Genomic DNA, 20591 nt, shown 5'->3' with positions numbered 1-20591 from the left:
GATCTAGATAAGAGTGGCGTCAATGTCAAAATTGGAACAGCGGCGAACTGTCATTTCCATACAAATCCGCGTTCCAATCGAGCAGGAGACCTGTCAAAACTGGAACATGACGTCACTCTTGTTTACAGGCACTCTAGGGTGGATGTGGTGTGGTGAGAGAGGTGAACGTGAGGAGAATTTTCGCTTGCGCGTCTCACCCACACCAACTGATTAAAGTGATCTTTCGGAAGCGGGAAAGAGAAGCGGGTATGAGCAAGATGACGGTACGATTAGAACAGAGTGGATCTAGATAAGAGTGGCGTCAATGTCAAAATTGGAACAGCGGCGAACTGTCATTTCCATACAAATCCGCGTTCCAATCGAGCAGGAGACCTGTCAAAACTGGAACATGACGTCACTCTTGTTTACAGGCACTCTAGATTAGAAAACTGGGCATGTACAGTGGTGTTCAATAGGAGTGTTGCAAATTTAATACAGTGCCCGTTCGATTTTTGGCAACTCTACCGTTTGATCTTCATTTGGAGAAGCCCAGCAAGCGGGTACAGTTTTCGCATAGCAGAAGTGTTTTTTTTTGGCTTTCGGTTCGTCGGAATGGAAGTTTTTTTTCGGTTTTCGGGCAGTGCAGTTTGAGAAGCCCAACAAGTGGATTTTCGTATCGCTTTATCGGAAGATTGGAAGTTTGTTTTTTTTCTCGGTTTTTGAACAGTTTCGCATAAATGATACTTTATAGCTAACGGTGAAATAGTTCGACCAAAGACAAATTAAAGACCTCGATGTCCCTTGCAGTTGCCCAAAATTTTATGGCTCATAAGGTAATCTAGAATGCCGTGAAAAGTGTACTGCGATCTGTCAAACTTGGGTACCTTTTGTACTACCGAGGGACCAAATGCTAGAAGTGGTACACAATCTGAGCCCGAGTGTGACGGACCTGGTTCGACGACATCGTTGCGACGACCAGCTTCATAATATAACAAGGATAAAAAAAACCGGTGAGATCTTTCCATGATGACTTGTGTTATTTGATTATATTTCCAATGTTATATGCATTTTGGGTTGGGTGGGACCATCAGGGCACCCGATTGAAGCGAGATGGATAGGAAGAGTGAAACTGTCAACTTCCTATCGCTAACATTTCGTGGAAAAAGGGTGGACTCTTCTTCCCATCTATTGGGTCTTTCTGACAAGCAAGGGCTTGATTGTACGACTGTTCGTGTGAACTTACTTTTGGAAGGAGATTCTTTTTCCTTGCGGATTTCGCGTAAGTGTCTCTGCTTACGGGTCCGCCATTCGTTTTTGGCCCTTCAGACAGGAGTATGATTGAATACGAATAGTCATACAATCTTGAACAAATTGTTTTGTTAGAATAGGCCATTGCTACCGGTGGATACCTTGCTACAATAGATGGCAGCCTATATCATCATCATCATCTAAGTAAGAATATTCAATATAGCGTTTAACGCCTAGAGGTATGCAACGCCCTATAAATGTTACGTAATTTAATTTAATAATTTTGTTCGATTTGTACTCCATTATCAAAGTTACCCCAAAACAGAAAACCGACTTTCGATTATATGAAAAATTATATATCCATTAAGAATGAATGTTTTGCCAATCTATCAACTGCAATCGATAGTTAGGATGCCAGTACTTGTTTTAAAAATATAAATTATAACTCTTTCCTTTGAAACAGCATGCATAAATATTCAAGTTTTCTTCGAAAAAACTATCAAAGTTACCCCGTTTTACGGTACATAAAATTTTTCATACCAAATGTCAAAAACAAAGTTTCTGCTCATCGATATTGAATTTGATCTAAATTTAACAGATGCTCACTTAAGGATTTTGGAAGGGATTTTTTGGAAAAAAAAAACAACAACAAATTACCCGTCCATGCTTTAACAAAAATGTGAAATATGCTTCGGTAAAGTGAAATATGAATTGTAAATATTAAGTTTTGAAATAAGGGCCCATTCACAAATTTCATAACGCTGAAGTGCGTGGGTGGGTGTCCCCATGATGTTACAGCTCATACAAAATTATAGAAATATTCATACAAAAAGCGTTACGAGGGGGTGGGTGGGTGTCCAAAATGACCATTTTCGGCGTTATGAAATTTGTGAATCAACCCTAAGGCCATAGTTGTGAAAATTGCGCAAGCGGGGTAAAACCGACCACTGTTGACGGGGTAAGACCGTCACCCCTAATTTATACCAAATAACTGTATAAACCATTTCAAAACTACGTTGTACATTATTGTTCAAGTAAAATGAAATCAATTTTGTGAAAAATATAAGCCAAATACGCATATTTCTTCCAAAATATGGGTGTTTCAAGGTAACAATAAAGTACATATTTAAGTTTTTTTGAAATAATTAACCCTAAAAATGATGGAATATCCACGTTAATCAATAAATGTAGAATTCATAAAACATTATACTTTTAAGAATCACAAGGAGCTGATATATTTTTTCGCAAAATTGTGTACGAAAATCGTGGTGGTCGCTCTTACCCCGTGGGTGGGCGGTTTTACCCCGTCACTAAAAATAATCGTGATCATCACTTTTTTGAAGCTTCAAAAAATAAATATTTTTTTAGAAATACCACACCAGTGATATTTTTGTATCATGCCTGAGGCTTTAAAAAACGTTATGCTGCGTTGAAAAAGGATTTATTGATTCTTGATTTTGACATATGAATTAAATTGCTTAATCTTACCCCGTCTTCCCATATCGCAAGTTGTAACAAGTCCGATAAATGGAAGCAGCGAACAAGAGCCCCAAAGAGAGAGCGATGATAAAATCATTTTTTCTCGCTTGTTTACCGTTGGGGGTAGGTGTTTCTCTGTACTGGCACGATAAACAATCTACGAACTTCCAATATCAATAGTGTCCCCCAGGTTTGGAGCATGTTCAGAGGGGTTTTTATCATGCACTACTATCCCAAAATGTGATGAAAGTTGTAGCAGTATACGATAAACAGACTCATAATGTGCAGCATATTATGATAGTTACAGAGAGCGATACGTAAGAGATTCTCTAAATTTTCTCAGGATTCAATCCCTGGTGCAAGTTAAACAGAACAACAATAGCGAAAACAACAACGACGATGACTGGACCGATGAAGAAAGTGCTTCGAAATCTTTTTCCGAATACAATGGTGCAACATACAAGCGACGGCGATCGATGCAGAATAACAAAGGGTGTAGAACGAAAAAAGCTTGCTCCAGTCAGTGTTCCCCAAACACGTATCATGCGGAAATGTTTTCATCGCCAGATGAAAAAGGCAAAAATAAATAAACTTTTAGTTGTGATTCTTCTATACAATGTAGAAAGTGATAACCGGCTCTGTTAAGCTGAATACGGCGTGTGAGCCTTAAAATAAACGAATTGGTGAAAAAGTGTTACTGCTTTGTCTAGGAAATTTCTCAAAAAAAGTTCAACAACTCAACGCAATTTTAATGAAAACGAATTTTTATTGAATATCATCAGGATCAAACGCTCCAATAGGTGTTGGGCTGGCAAGGGGACCGGAAGATAACATTCCATAAAATGTAGCAGATGGATTCAAATTTCGTCTTTACGCGGCAAAACGGTATGCTAGGTTCTTTCATTAGGAATTGTATTTTATTGGCAAGTACAACTAGTTAACGGAAAAATAAATTGAAAACGATAACGATAGAACAAAAAAACTAAAGCAATTCAAATAAAAAAAATAACGAATGGAAATTTACACCAGCGTCGCATTTTCGTTCGAGTTTCTTCGGCCGCAGTATGCGGAAGCGCATTGGTTCGCCAAGACCTCCAAATGCTTCCGTTTCGACGAGATTAACGATTTTTTGAATCGGGACATTGGGAACAGTCGTGGGATAGGATTGGCTTAAGACGGGATCGTTCAGAGTAGCTTAGATGGGATTGTAGGGAAAGGGATAATGCTGCTTGCGGAAGGATAATGTTTTTGGATTTTGAGGAGAGTGCACTGCGGATTCAGCATCGATCAGGCGTTGATAGTTCTATGCTGGTGCTGCACGGATTGTGCGCGTCCAGTTTGACCTGCAAATTGTTCCCTGGGTCCAAGTGTCCTTTCCCTGCCCCCGCTGGATTTGATCCAGCCACGATCCAGCGCATTCGTTCGAAGATTCCGAACCTCAACCATCCCCACCCTCAGGAAATCACTCAAAAGTTTATGGGTAAAGTTCTTTAAAATTGATATTTACACCTAGGCACTATATGCTCTCAGTTGAATTCTTCTAGAATTGGCTTAAAGTTTGTGTCTACGCTGTTGATTATTGGGTAAGGTTGATAATATCAGCAACCAATTCAAGCCGTTATGTACAAACACAGCACTCTCACAAAGCCTTCTTCGAAAGAGCGATGCAATGATTAAAAATAAGTTCCTTTACAGTATCATTGAATACAAGTCCATCTGGTTCTTCCAAAACACACGCGCCGCGTTATTCTAGGTTCAGTCGATGTCCAGTCGCCAGCCTTGTGGTAGGATCATGGTTCGCCAGTTTCGTCTCCTTCAGTATCGTTCCTCGCAGATTGTGATGGCAGCTAGGTTTGGTAACTCTCCAGAGTGTTATGACGATCGGTTCTTTCTTACGGACTGCGCTCCATGAAGTTCTGTGGAAGTTTTTTTTTACAGACAGACATTTCATCACTGAGCAAGATTCGCTTGGTCTCCGTCCTGTTAGCCACAATCAGGTCAATCGCTTCATCTTGGAGACAGGAGCGCTTCCTCGAAGTCTCGCCAATCCGTGCGGGACTTCTGAACTCCGTGCCGGACGATCTCCGGGTACTCTTGATTCATTCGAAATCCTCGAGTTTGTGATCCGCACCTTCTTCCGCAACATCCGTACCGCCGGTTTCTCCGCTGTCGATCCCCACAAGGCTTAGCAGACAGAGACAAAATTGGTCGTCGCCCCCCTGGAAGCAGTGTCCACTTCATTTCGCCGACAACCGACTGTTCATATTATCATATAATAATCACACAACACAATTCTTCATTCTCAACGTTCCATGAGAAATCACTATACATCCATTCTTCTCCCGTCGCGCTGTCTCCTCAACCTCCTTCGATTTGACGATCCGGGCGCAGCTAATCCTCCTGAACATAGAGAGGAATTCTAAAACGCATTCCTCTTTGTCCTCACGTAAACTTTCCTCTTAGACCTGGCGGAACATTCACCGGTGGCGAAAATGGCAAACGGATTCGAACTGATCTCAGCAACTTAAACGAGAATCAGTCGATGACGAGAGAGTAGACAGCCACCGGTTCAGATCAGGGACGACGGGGACACTTGCGGCTATGGATCACGAAAGAGGTGTCACCACTTGATGTTGAGAGAATTCTTTGCCCCAATGGCGGCGACGAGGAGACTAGCTTAAAAGTTCGCCAACACATTCATGCTGGTCTTGCAGTCGATGAATCTTGAAACTCCATTCGCCGGAACAGCAGCAGCAGCACTTCCTCCATCCTCTGTCGCGGCGCCACCTTGCTTGGTAACAAAGGTCAATTCGAACGTCGATAACCAGTCGAAACATTTGTCCACACTCTCAAAGGCCAACGCTTGACTGACATAGTCCACCGGGCAATTGGGACGATAACTAAATGATAATAGATGGCAAATAAGTTATTTTCGAAAGAGACATACGGTAAGAAGAGTAAATAGAATAGAACAATCATCTCAAAGCATATTCAAGATCCTCAAGGTCCGGGGGATGTGCTCCTGTAAAAAGAAAATCAATTTGGAAATGTGCCCCCAAAAATATCCCCGTCAAACCAACAAGGGAAGCGACATCCTAATCCGGTCTGCAACTCCGAACCGTACCTAAACCTATATGGGAGGGGAGAAGAGACCTAACTTTGTGGGCGCAGTCTCAATCGGGCCGCAAAGCTAGGTCGAATACGTACGCTTTAATAATGTTCTTCAAGGCGATCTTGCGCTCGCGCTCGATAAACCAATCAATCAGATAGCCAGCCATCAGCGGGGCTGTCCGGTACAGATTGAAGAACCGACTGTAGTTCCCGAGGGCCCAAGCCGAACGCAGCTTTAGTGCGAAAATGATCACGTCCTGTTCCCGTTCGGTCGGAGTGAGAGCTTTCATGATGGTGGTCAGATCTGTTGGTAGAAGAGCAATAGATAGTGTGTAAGAAGCCTGACTGTTCTTCTCTTTTGTATCAATTTCCAAACTTACCGAGCGTGTTTTTGGTGAAAATGTAGTACAAAATTCGGTACGCCGTAAACTCCAATATGTTCTCGCCTCCCACCTCGGAATAGAGCATTTTGAGCTGCGTTTGGCATTGGTTGAACTCTTCGTGGTCGCCCTTTTCCATCGCGATGCGAGCATGTGTTTCGTAGACCTGCACGGTGAACGCATCCCGAATGCCTTGGACCTGTAAAAGGCAAGAAAACTCATGAACAAGGCTAGCAGTGAGAAGAGATGCCAAAACAAGTTCCGTCAAACGGGGTGACTTGCAACACTTTTCAACTTCAATCAACCAAAACCATGATCTAAACGTAATCTAAAAATCTAAATTCCTTGTAGAACTTTGAATGGCCGGCTCGCCTACAGAATGAGATGGTAGAAAATTGAATCGAATTATTTTGTCATATCAAAAGTCATCAAAAAGGTGAAATTTTTTAAATGTCCTTGTGCGGGGTGACTTGCAACACTCACTGCTAATTTAGTTTTTTCCAACAAAATGTTGATATTTTTCATTAGTCCCACTTGTTAACTATTGTTATTCATGTATTTAAAGCATTCGAACTAGTACAAGGACATTTAGAATACTTTTTTGTAAGAAAATAATTGAGCTATTTTTGTATGGGAAAAAGAGGCGTTAAATCATCAAGGTCCAATATCTTAACTGAACAATATTTTTAACGAGTGTTTGTAGTTGATTGATGAATTATTACTCTTTTGATTATAAAGTAGACCTAACACAAAAGTTTTTAACTTTTATAAAACTCTATATTGCTTAGAAAAAAGTGTTGCAAGTCACCCCGCATAGGTACATGTGTATAAAAATTATTTTTATTAAAAAGTTGTTGCTACAATTTCGTACAATAAAGTTCGTCATATTATCACTTTTTAGTTATAGAAACAACATGTAAAATATTACTTTTGTACATTAAATCTATCTCATGTTTTCAGGTCACGATATCGAACCTCCATCAAGTATCAGTTTTCTAGACATTTAAAAGAATTATGTTTATTGTATGAATATATTTATAATAACAGTTTTAATCGTGGCTCCTACTTGAATTGTGAGTCGCACGTATTGAAGCACCGATTTAAAACGAATTTTCTATTGAAAATTGTGTTTTATAGTGAAATTTAGTTTTAAATTACAATGTGTTGCAAGTCACCCCGCCGTTGCAAGTCACCCCGTTTGACGGTTATAATATCAGTGACTTGGGGTCCAACTGTTTTTCAATGATCAGCAAAACGTACTTCCCGCATTTGAAATGTACCCAACTAATAAATATTTTATCACCAGTGAGTGATCAATCGATCATGTTTTAAGTTTAAACCGATGACTGCTTCTCCAGATTTGTGTTTTTTTTTTGTCGGTAGCGATAGGGGTAGTACTGGCACTCTTAATCTGCCCAGCATTTGCTTTTATAAGCCTCTATTGCGTTCATCACACAGACGTTCCTAAGCAATGTTGCTCAAATGGTCACTGTGTACCCTAGCAGCAATCAGCCCTTACCGTAGTTTTGCAGTCTAGTACTTTAGACTACTATCAAACTATGATAAGGCCTGAAATGCTACTAGAGTGGTTAAAGTGAAGAACGAAATAGTTTTATTAAAAGGTCCTCATTCCCCATTTCATTTCATCACTCACTATCGTCACTTTTATTTTCGACACTATCACGTATTTCACCGATTATCACTCATCAACTTTCGTAATACACATCAGATATACTTTCCATTATATCACTTTTCACATCACACCATTTTCATATAAATTCATTGTTATTAGCATTTACCATCTGTTAGCATTACTAAGTAATTAAAAGATATTCAATTTAAATGTTTCATTATTTATGTTGCTGTAGAGTCATTACTATTCAAACTACAATTTAGCATTATCAACAAAGTTACAGTAAAACAAAATCACTTCGATCCGTTTTTCTGCACTCGCAGTCATTATTAACACTTTTATCATGCATGTTTGAAGAACTAGGCAATAATGTTTATATTCAGAGAAATGATTGCAAAAGGTATTATGGCCTTTATTAAATTAGTAGAGTTCACATCATTATACATCATCATTATTATATGTCTAACAAAACTATCAGAATCACTTCCAATTTCATTTTCAAATTTTCATCACCATAGATTTTATTATAAACACACCATTAGCACCAACACAATCACTATATTTAATAACAACAAGTGTTACGCGCAGTTCCACCAAACACCCATTCTTATGTTGCATTATAAAACGATTGATCACACGTTAGCTTCGAAACTTAACAACCATTACTGATTAGTACAAAGGATGCTACAGCTCGTGGTAAACGAACTGAACCATCAACAACCAGCACTGGTTTATAAGTAACTAATGAGCCCTGGCGGTCCCTCCGTTCGAAGAGGACCTGGTAATATGCCGAAACATATTAACAGATCCTCCGCCTGAATGCAGCCGTTTCATGATAAATCATGAACCGTTAGAGGTGTGCCAAAGTATTGGGAAGGTGATATGTTTCACAGACGGGTATTATTATGGTGCACCTTCTACTTTGGCCCCGTCAAACCCTGTGATCGTGGTCAGGGCTTCTCCAGATTTGTGTTTTTGAAAACTAATTTAGTTGAAGCATACTTTTTTGCTGTCGTTAGTAAATAAATCAAGCCTAATTTTTCAAATCGGCGTATCTAACACTTGGAAGGATTCGAGAAAAATGCGATGCAATATTTTGTAAAGCATTTTAAATCCTGTTTAAAATGTTTTGCATTTTTTCTATTGCTGTGTCTGCTATAAGTTGAAAAAAAGAACACCGTTTCTAACCACTATTAAACAATTCCGATTTGTTTTGAATTAGATTGAAAAGCTGGTGAAATTATCGAATAAACCCTTTTGCTTTGTGCTGCTCACATACACCATGATGATTCGTCGATATTATACCTTGCTTGATGCGTCGGTTTGACGGTTCAAGACTAACATTTCAAAAGGCCTCATCTCCAAAAAGTAAACAATGAGAAAAATGCAATCTTGTTTTGTCAAACAATAAATCAAATTTAAATTATGAATTTAAGCATTGTATGTTATTTTATCGTCCAGAAAGTCGATGGATAAACTGATTTATAGCCATGAATATTCATTACTATCATTATAGCAAAAAATCTTGCTAAAAAAACGAGTCAAAGGAAATGAGGCTTTTATTTCACCAAAAGCTGTGCAGCCCTTTTCATTTGTGCCCATAGACGCCGGCCGACGCTGATGAGGCCTGTGAGTTGACGCCTTTGTTTACTCTAAAATGTGTTGAGGCCTTCTGGTTGTGGCTTGTTCTTTCATCATCTTCTGATGTGGCCTTTTGAAAATCATTCAAAATTGATGATGAAATAATAAATTTGAAGTGTAGAAGAGTGTTAAGTGGTAAAGTAAAGAACATGGAGATCCCTACAGCAAGAGAAGATTCGTGCGGTCGATTAAATATGTGATTGATTGAACCCTTCGTCATCCATGAACATTATGTATGTGCTACGCGAGTTTGTCGTCGAGAAAATGTATGGAAATATTGATTCAATTGAAATAATAATGCAATTGAATGTTATTTTTCATGCAATTGTAACCAAATCGTGTTTTTGTTGATAATTTGTGAAGTACAGACAGGCTGACACAGGTATTATTAGGTAGTATGATACAAAATACATCAGTCTACCTACAGGAACCCGATAATGTTCGCCGTTTAGACAACCACTGTATAAAATAATACAAGGAACAGTCGCTCCGTAGTAAAACCTGCATCTACTTAGTGAATTTGGAACGTTTTTCGCAATCTACATTGCAATTTTGATGTTTGTTTAACAGGCCTCAACTCGGTTTCCGTCAGATATAGAAATGAGGCCTTTTTGAGAAAAGGCCGCATTTTCGATGAATATCCTGGTTAGCGGAAAATGAGATGGGGCCTTTTAGAAAAATGTTATTTTTTCAACTTTTATGCATATTTTCAAATGACTATTGTATGTTTTAGTAAGAACAGGCTTTTATACAGTGAAATCAGCAGAAAACCGATTTGTTTACATTTTGGACTTGAGGCCTTTTCAATTGTTAGTCTTGAGTTCATTTATCACATGCGTCACGTCATATACACCAGTATAAGCCATTTTACGAGACGTTCGAATGACGTTTTCTGGCGGGCCGCTCATTGTTGTTGTTCAAAAAACTAGCATGATATCTGAATGGCGCTGGTCACATTTTTGTTGCCGATGACTTCCCCGTCTCTTTCAGCGCATGTTTCTGCCCGGTTTACATGTATTACAGGTAACGTAGATGAAAAATATCTTCCCTGCCTACTGATTTAAATTTTACATGTGAACATTAAAAACTGTGTTGCATTTCCACCAGCGCCATTATTGAATATGCTCCTTCCAAATGTCACGCTAGAAGAAACGTAAATAAATCGGCCCGCCAGAAACTTTCAAAGCTGGTAAACAAACGGAAACCATATGATTCGAAACGTCTCATAAAATGGCTTATTGTTTTGAAGTTGCACATACACCGGTTTGCAAATTCCCATAAAACATAATAAAGTTTGTTCTATTCGTCAGTTTCTACGTTCAACTACAACGAATATTGAATGTTTCCAATTTTAACTCGTCTAACAGGAGCACCGGACGGAGCCGTGAGTAACAAAAGTAAATGGAGAACAGTTCTTGTGAGAAATTTGGTGAGAAATATTGTCTAAAACCGAATACTGATGATGTTCCACATCAGTTTGCCGACCCGTCAGCTTACTGCAGCTGTGAAAATCCTAATCTCTCGATTTCCAAAATGTTTAGTAATTTGAAAACAGTATGACGTATCTGCTGATTAATATTTTATGTTTTGATTCTGCATATAGGTCGCTTTGCTATGAGCATATGTACGATGTATGTGCTAGCATGAAAAATGTTGACAGTTGAGTCGCTTTGCAATGGTAGGGTGTATGTAGCCAAATTAAAAACACTGAGTAAAGTGCACATAGGGCAGAATTGAAATTTATTTCAAAAAATCAAAAAAAAATGTTTTGGGATTACTTTTTTGGACTCAATATGTAGATTATGCGTTCGTCAAGCCCATGCAAAGCAAATCTCGATTTGTTCATTTTTGCAGATACGTCGGAATGAAGAATTATGCTTGAAATGTGTAATGAAAGAGCTTCAGTAAGATATTTTATGCAAAGTGAAGTAAAGAAAACTACTGGATTGAACAGTTCCTAGACCATTATCGATAACACTGCGGAACACGCTTTTGTCTCCAGCTCCAAAATACCGCTATTCACTTAATTAAGGGTTGCTGAATTCATTGCCGTTTTCAGAAATATCATAGCACGTCTAGTTTTTGAGATATTGACTGTTGAAAATGCAAAAAAATACTATTTCAGCCAACTTGCATGCAAGTTTGCCAGCTTGTAAGGTAATATATTGGCTTAATTTGCCACAGAACTCAAGCTTTATGTATACAACAATACTTAGCATCAAAGTTTGTAATACTATCGATGCGGAAAAGTTATTGTTTAATGGTTTAGAGAATTGTTGTATTTTGCCATATAGAAGAAACGAAGAATTTTGTATGGGGACTGCAAGCATGTTGAAAAAATCGGTTTAATCAAAATTAAATCGCGCAATTTCAATCAAATCAAGCATGATTTTTCAAATCGGCGTATCTAACACTCGGATGGTTTCGAGAAAAATGCGATGCAAAATATTGTAAAGCATTTTAAATCCTGTTTAAAATGTTTTGCATTTTTTCTATTGCGATGTCTACTATAAGTTGAAAAAAAGAACACTGTTTCTAACCACTATTAAACAAATCCGATTTGTTTTGAATTTAATTGAAAAACAGGTAAAATTAGAGAATAAACCCTTTGCTTTGTGCTGCTCACATACACCATGGATGATTCGTCGATACCATACCTTGATTGATACATACACCTTGCTTGATGCGTCGGTTTGACAGTTCGTTTTGCACATACGTCACGTCATATACACCAGTATTGTTTTGAAGTTGCACATACACCGGTTTGCAAATTCCCATAAAACTTATTAAACTTAGTCAATTCGACAGTTTCAACTTTCAACGACAACGAATATTAGTTTCCGAATGTTTCCATTTTCAACTCGACTAAGAGGAGCACCGGACGGAGCCGTAAATAACAAAAGCAGGAGGAGAACAGTTCTTGTGCGAAATTTGGTGAGAAATATTGTCTTAAACCGAATACTGATGATGTTCCACATCAGTTTGCCGACCCGTCAGCTCGCTCAACTGTGGAAATCCAATTCTCTCGATTTCCAACATGTTTAGTGATTTGGAAGCAGTATGACGTATCTGGTGTTCGAAATTTTATGTTTTGATTCTACATATAGGTCGCTTTACTATGAGCATATGTACGGTGTATGTGCTAGCATGAAAAATGTTGACAGTTGAGTCGCTTTGCAAACGAAGGGTGTATGTAGCCAAATTAAAAACACTGAGTAAAGTGCACATAGGGCATAATTTTAATTTATTTCTAAAAATCAAAAAATGGATGTAGGAATACTTTTATAGACACAATAGGTAGATTATGCGTTTGTCAAGCTCATGCAAAGCAAATCTCGATTTGTTTATTTTTGCAGATACGTCGGATTGAAAAGTTTGGCATGAAATTATGTCTGAAATGAAAGTTCAAGTTCTATTTTGCATGTTTGGTGGATTAGATTACAAAAAAAATTGATAAATTGTACTTGAAATTTCATGTAAACATGAATAAAACCAGTGTTTCATACAACTTTGGCGACCTGTAGCTAAAAATTGTGACGTGCTGGAACATTTCTGAGAATGGCACCAGATTCAGCAACCCCAAATCTACTAGAGACACATAATTTGATCCTTGAGACACGCAAAAATGTCATTTTTGTTACGCTGTGTAATTCGAAATAGACTTAAGCAACTTTTTACATGTCATAGGGTAATTTACGACCTTCGGCACCATTCGACTATTGTCGGCAATCAAACTTCAACAGCCAAATACACAGTATTTTGTTTTTAAAAAAACACCCCAATAAAAACATTCAGATGATTCTTTTTTGTGTCAGCTTCCCAGATGTGATCAATTCAAATGAATTCGCCTCAAAATGCGACTGAATTGAAAGAGATTTGCCCGCAGTTCTTATAGGAAAGCTGTCGACAAAAGTCACACAGACATGAGATGTTCGAAGCGTAGTAAAAACGTTTGCCAAAAGATTTTAACAGGTCTGCCGGTATGAATCGATAGGGGATTGAGCAGCGCATAAATGTAAACAGACAAACAATTTGTCTGCTGATGTCCGAGAAAATTACAAAAGAAGCGCGTCATCGGCTTAGACTGCAGAAGAATACGTAAATTCCCATATTTAGTTTTACAATTACCAATTCCGTTGGTACGGGGCTAGTCACGATGGGTAAGCTTGCAAAGAAAAATAGTAGGGACTTACCGTCAAATCCTGTCGAATCGACTTCAGCTGATCACACGCATAGTAGTAATCCTGCTTCTCGACCCACTTATTCTTGACGTTCTGCAACGAGTAGCGTAAAACTTCGACCGGTCGCACTTCCGAAGGGGCGGGGGCTTTCGTGAGCCGCAGGAAGCTCTTCTCCAGATCCCGACACGTTCCCACGATGTGCAGATCGAACAGATCCAGGCCACCATCCGCATCTCCGGCGGCATCATCGATGAACAAGCGGGACGGCGTCGGCATCTGTAGGCGTTTCTTGACCGCGAAGCTGGGAGGCGAGACCTTCTTGGCGTTGGAGTTGTTGAACCGGGCGGCCCGTTTCTTCAGCGCTTCCTGATCACCATCTACGGCGCCTCCGATCTGACCATGCTCCGAGTAGAATCCGGACCGTTTCTGGTTCTGACCTTTGGCGTTGGGGTGGGACTTGTTCTTCTGATTGGCTTTTTGGCTTTTGAGCTTGAAGGACTTTCCGGACGAGTTGCGACTGTCCTCGCTACTGTCGGACGAGCGGCGCTTCCGACGAGGGGAACGAGAATCCGAACTGGAAGAGTGACTGCGGCGGCTTCTACTGCTGCCGTAGCGACTGGAGGGGGATCGGGACCGCGAACGAGATGTGCGAGACTTTTTCGAACCGGACTTATTGCCTAGGCGAGATCCAAGCGAATGCGGAGTCCCCACGGAATTACCGCTTTTGCGAGTGAAATTTTGACTGTTTCGACCGAAGCCGTTGGGAGGACTGCTGCTTCGGAGGTTCTGGTTCTGATACTGACTGATACTTCCGACAATTCCCGGCGGTTTGGGCTTGTTGTTTGGCGTTAGCAGGGCACGCTCGCTGTGAACACTCGGCACTGGTTCGTTGTCCCAATCCTTGGTCCACAGCTCACCTTTGTTCGCGGCAGCTGTGATGCGCCCCTTAAGGCAAATATCGATCTGATCTTTATCGAAATCTGTCTTGCATTTGGCGTAACAGCGCGCGACAAAGTTGTTCAAGCTTTCCGGCCAGGCGTCGGTAGGATTGTTGAAGGGATCCGGTTTTTTCGGTACCGGTGGCGGCGGGACAGTAGTGCTGATGGTTCCTCCAATTCCGGACTGGCCGGGGAACGGTGGCGGAGGTTTGCTCAAGTCTGGCACTTGCACTGGCGAGGAGAAGTTAGCACCTGCCGGAGGACCCGGTGGCATCAATGGCGGAATTCCCCCATTGTTGAACATCTGCTTGTTGTTCTGCTGCTGGTTGGCCATGTTGTTCATGTTATTCTTATTCTTCTTCTTCTTTTTCTTACCTATCGGTTGATTGTTCTGATTGAATTGCTGTTGATGCTGCTGCTGCTGATGTTGTTGTTGTTGAGGCGGAGGTGGCAATTGAGGAGAACCATTCGACAAGGCATTGTTCTGTACCAAGGGACTAACCCTCTGTGGCTGTTTGTTAATATTGAATCGAATAGGACCAAATTGGCTTGGCGCTTGTTTGAATCCTTGCATATTTCCATCCTGCTGCTGTTGTTGTTGCTGCTGCTGATGCTGAGGGCTAAAAAATGACGACGTGTTCATAAAACTACCTGACGAAGGCGAGGACGATACATCGGAACCACCCCCTGGCTGATTTTCTCCGGAATTGCCAATGGCTGACATCGAAGCGTTGGTGAAACCGGGAGGGGCTCCACCACCTCCGGGAGAACCAGATCCTCCAGCATTTCCTCCACCGGAAATTGGTGGCGGCGGAACATTTGTCGAAATTGACCCCCCGTTGGGATTGAACTGCAACTGCTGATAGTAAGCGTTACAATACTGGGCGTACTGTTGATAGGCCATCCCGTGCTCGGGGAACTCTTTCGCAGTTGATTTGTTTTCCGATTCAATGAAATTTCCAGGAAACACGTTACTTACAACTATCCCACCTGAACTTCTCATCACACACCTTGACGAAACTTGTTTGACTGCGTAGCGCTAGGGCTGCTGCTACTTCAACCCTGGAGGTACGAGAAAGGAGAAAAAGCAAAATTCAAGATGGCGTCGACTGGGTACGAACATTGCAAATTTTCAAATCGAGATTTCGACTATGAAAACATATCGTAATCGTAAGAATTTAATATTTTCCTATTACTTACCTACTTATCTACCGAATGAAGAAGTTTTTGATAAATTTTATTGAGTTTTACAACGATAAATCACTTCTAAAGAGCACTGCACCAAATTCGTGACACACTTTTCTCAACTTGAACAAAGCGAATAATGGCGAGAACGATGATTGATGACGATACGGTGAGAAAAAAGCGGGCGAAGTGAGAAGAGTGAGAAGGCGAATCTGTGTGCTTAGGGCACTCTAGTAAGTTTCGACACTAACCGCAGGTCCATCAGGCTGGCATTGAGACACATTTTGTTCATAATCGAATAACAAGTTTTCTTGATATTTAAGGCCGGTTTGCTACTGAAGGCCCAAACGCAATGATAACGGAACGGCAACGGAAAGCGGAACCGGTTCGCCAGCATGAGCCTCTGTACGTGCCATAAATTCTTTTGTTCTCATGACTTTTACTGACGCCGTGTGTTGGTGCTGTCTCGCTCTCTCTCACGGGAAACTTGAAAACAAGGCGCACAGTAAAAGTCAAACGTTTTATAGCATGCATAGGCTCATGGATCACACCATATCGACTGAGTTGTCAACGAATGAAAGTAAACCAACGCTGAGTCGACAAACAAATTATATAGTTCATGCTGGTGAACCGGTTCCGCTTTCCGTTGCCGTTCCACTATCATTGCGTTTGGGCCTTTATTTTCTGCTCCCGTGAATTTGAGAATAACTAACTATCTGTCAACTTTGTTCTGAAATAACTACTCGAATGTCAAAGCTCAAATGGGTCGACCGCGATGTTCAATTTAACCATTTGAGGGGCAAATAACTATCGAAATGTCAAATTTTAACTAATAGTTAAACAAACTGATGAAACAGCCCGCATAGAAAATAACAATTATCCTTAGCTTCCAAACAGTATGTTTCTTTTAACAGAAAAGGTTAATTTATCCCAAATAATTGCTATTTTGTCGAACAATATCAATCAAAAAGCTTAAAATCATTAAGAACACTTTTCAGAGTTCTTAGCGAACGGTTACAATATGTAAAAGTGTCAAGAAATTGTAAAACCATACGAAGAACGAGACGAAGACAGAAACTTGAGAGAAATTGTGCAACAATTTGATCACCTTTTCTCAAATTATATTTTCAAATAATCGCAAGAAACATGGCAACACACGCACACACGAAAATTAAAACAATAGGTCGTATGAATAAACTGAGCAAAAGCTTTTACTTTACTCAAATCCATCTGTCAAATCATTTTCTTGAGCATTTACTCAAGTTGGTATGGTAAAACTGAGCATTTGAGCATTTACTTTTCGAACATCCAAATTCGTATGAATAAAGCGGTAAAAGCTAAGTAAATGCTCAGAAATTCCTGAGTCACCTACTGACCATGCTCAGTTGAAAACAAACAAACGTGAAAGTTACTTTTAAATTTGTTAACAGGGTAAAAATAAGAGGTTGTAGGACTTTCAGGGCGAATACTTGAAATCTGTGTAATTTTTCAAACATCCTGGTGGAATTTCAAGAACAACTGGTCGATGTTATCACACCGGAGCAAGTGCTTTAGTTTGAGTTTTAGAAAACTTACATTAAAAAAAACCGACATGACGAATTCAAGAGAAGCGCGTGAACAATTATTACTAGTTTTACTATGATCGTTTTTCGCTTGAAGCGAATAGACCATTTCCGTCAGACCTTACCCCCTATTTTTATATTTTTCTTCAAAAGACGATTATTTTTAATGATTATTGACGCTTTCAGATCTAATTTATATGCACTCCTGATTTTATTGTAAATTTTTGAAAATTCGAGAATTTTCCACATTTTGAGTAGTGCGGCACAGTTGTTTCAACCCTGTGGGTAAACAAAGTGGAGATTTTCCCACAACTTTCAAAACCCCTGCGCTGAGTGTTTGTAGATATGACGAAATGTCAATGTCAAATCAAGCACACGAGACGACACGACAAAATGGAGAAATCTGAGGTCCGATGGGCAAGCTTCGTGGTAAATGAAGCCCATCCTTTACTATTGTACTTATTGTAGGAATGAAACACTCAATATCTGCAACAATTATCACTTTATTTCACTGTTCAAAATATGCACAACGATTTCCCACATCCGTTTCTCACCGGCACGATACACATTCTCCCGTCTCCCTGTCAATTCACCCAGGGCCCTATTTAGGAGTTCACTTCTATATTTTATCAGGGCTGCATTCAAGGGGAAAACCCTACAACCCCCCTTTTACAATAACAATGTTTTAGAGACACTTAGTGGGATAGATAATCTTTAAACTTAACGGGTACATTACGGTTTCGTTTAACACTTCTCTGTATGTCCTCTTGCGAATCCGGTTCCGTCATCGCTGATGAGGTCTTTGTAGATACTTCAGTATTGCCGGAGTTCGATGGCGCTGTTGTAGTTTCTTTCAAGCTAGACTCTCCTGTTTTCGACGAATCACCAATATCATCCAGCAACTTTTTCAAATGCGCTACATTACGGCGGTATTCTTTCCCATTTTCAAGTGCTTTTACTGTACAATCTGCTCCAATTTTTCTTGTTACAACGTATTCCTCGGGAGCGAAATTGGAACTCAATTTGTTATCTTTTCGCATCCTTTTTACTAGAACACGATCTCCTACTGATATTTCACTGAATCGTGCCTTTCGTTTCCCATCTGCGTATTCTTTTCCTTTTTCTTTCTGAAGGGTATCATGATCTCGATGTTCTTCGTTAACTCGAGTGAAAATTGGTACTTCTGGTAGTTTCGTTCGAATTCTTCTGCCGAACATCAACTCCGAAGGTGCGCGTCCAATTGTTGGATGAGGTGTTGCATGATAAGATAACAGAAATTGTGCTAAAATTTGCCTCCAATCTTGTCCAAGTTGTTGCGCTATCTTCAACCTTTTGAGAATCGATCGATTCTGTCGCTCGACCTCTCCGTTCTGTTGAGGCCAATAAGGAATGGTGTTAATCAACTGCACCCCCAAATCCTCACAGAATGCTTGAAACTCCTCGCAACTGGCATTAAATTGTGGCCCATTATCAGCTCGCAGTGTTAGTGGAACTCCGAATCGGCTGAATATCGTCGACAGTTGATTGATTGTTTCTCTGGTAGTGGTCTGGTTCATTTCACAAACTTCGATATAACGACTGTAATAGTCAACTACAACCAGCAACGTTTGTCCGTCCGGCAAAGGTCCAAGGAAATCTATGGCAATCTCCTGCCAGGGCCCATTTGGAGTTTCTTTGCGTACCATTGGTTCTGGGGGCTCCGGTGCAGAAACCAAAATACATCCACGACACTTTTTAACGAACGATTCCACCGCCGCGTCCATTTTAGGCCACCAGACAGAACTTCGAAGATGCAGTTTCATCATTCGAATTCCAATGTGACCCTCATGAGCAATCTGAAGCACTTTCTCTCGCAAAGATTGAGGAATAACAATTCGATCAGTTCGTAGTAAAATGTCTTCACAGCGGCACAGCTCATTTGCTACGACCCGATACTGTAAGGGCAATTCCTGGATCGATGCGTTTCCTAGACATTCTAGAACCTGCTGGATTTCAGCATCCTTTTGCGTTTCTCGTACAATGTCATCCCATTTCAATGCTGCGGTTGTAGCAGAACACAAGGCGATGTTCTTTATCATAAGTTCGTCATCACGATCGAATGGCACAGCAGGCAATGTTGCGAGGCGGGATAATACATCTGCAAGATTTTTTTCACCAGGTATGTGAACAACGCGATAATCAAAAGCCTGAAGACGTAGGACCCAACGTTCGATCCTGGCACATGGTCTCGAACGGTCGGTAAAAAGGAACTCTAGAGCCTTACAATCCGTCAGTATATTGAACGTACTGCCATATAAATATGCTTGGAATCGCTCTACACTCCATACAATAGCTAACGCTTCCTTTTCTGTTTGACAGTATCGCTTTTCGGTATCTGTCAATGACTTTGACGCGCAGCTTATCACACGACTTTCGCCAGCTTGATCGGTTTGCATCAATATAGCCCCCAGGCCAAACGGACTAGCATCCGCCATCACTGAAGTTTGGTTGAGTTTATTGAAAAACCCAAGCTCTTGAGCTTCTGCAATGGCAATTTTGACGTTTTCGAATGATTTTTGGTGACTCTCGTTCCATTCAAACTTAGTTCCCTTCTTCAACAGAGTACGCAAAGGCTCATCAAACGTAGCTAGATTTGGTATGAACTTGTTGAGGTAGTTTGCTAGCCCCAAGAAACTACGCACTTCTGCTTCATTTTCAGGACGTCGAAAGGACATTATTGCGTTCCTTTTCAAATCTGAGGGATGTATCCCCTTTTCAGTTAATTTGTGACCCAAAAACTCAACCTCGTTCACATGAAAAACACACTTCTCCCAATTGAGCTCAACATTCCACTCCTTGAATCTTCGAAGTACCTATAGAAACAAATATAAATAATTCATGTGCATTTCTTTATTCAATCCATTAAAAAGAAAAACTCCAAACTGATTTAAAAATTCATACCTCTTCCAATCGTTTATCGTGTTCTTCACGGTCACGTCCCTCAACAAACACATCGTCCAAATACCAGTAAGTGCCTTCACATCCGGTCAGAATTTGGTCCATGGTTTTTTGGAATAGTTCAGGTGCTGTTACTAGACCAAAAGGAAGTCGCTTAAATCTGTAAAGACCCTTACTGGTAATGAAGGTGGTCACGTCTCTGGACTCCGGTGCAAGCTCAATTTGTAAGAACGCCTCTTTGATGTCTAATTTGCTCCAACATTTTCCTTTCCCCAGTCTTGCCAAAAAATCGTCCACTGTAGGCATGGGGTGGCGTT

General features: G+C 40.3%; 1 protein-coding gene across 1 annotated transcript; it reads right to left on the bottom strand.

Moving 5' to 3' along the window:
• Positions 1-3452: 3452 nt before the first annotated feature.
• On the bottom strand, positions 3453-15923 carry LOC5569340 (leukocyte receptor cluster member 8 homolog). Its single transcript, XM_001658387.2, has 5 exons — positions 15791-15923; positions 13665-15652; positions 6198-6396; positions 5914-6121; positions 3453-5606 (listed from the first exon to the last, which is right to left on the bottom strand). Exons 2-5 carry the CDS (start codon positions 15591-15593, stop codon positions 5384-5386), a joined length of 2559 nt encoding a protein of 852 aa, XP_001658437.2. The 5' UTR covers positions 15594-15652; positions 15791-15923; the 3' UTR covers positions 3453-5383.
• Positions 15924-20591: the final 4668 nt, after the last annotated feature.

Source organism: Aedes aegypti, chromosome 2 (genome assembly GCF_002204515.2).
Source record: "Aedes aegypti strain LVP_AGWG chromosome 2, AaegL5.0 Primary Assembly, whole genome shotgun sequence".
Taxonomy (NCBI): domain Eukaryota; kingdom Metazoa; phylum Arthropoda; class Insecta; order Diptera; family Culicidae; genus Aedes; species Aedes aegypti.
The sequence above is the reverse complement of the archived record's forward strand: the minus strand, read 5'-3'. Positions and strand labels throughout refer to the sequence as shown.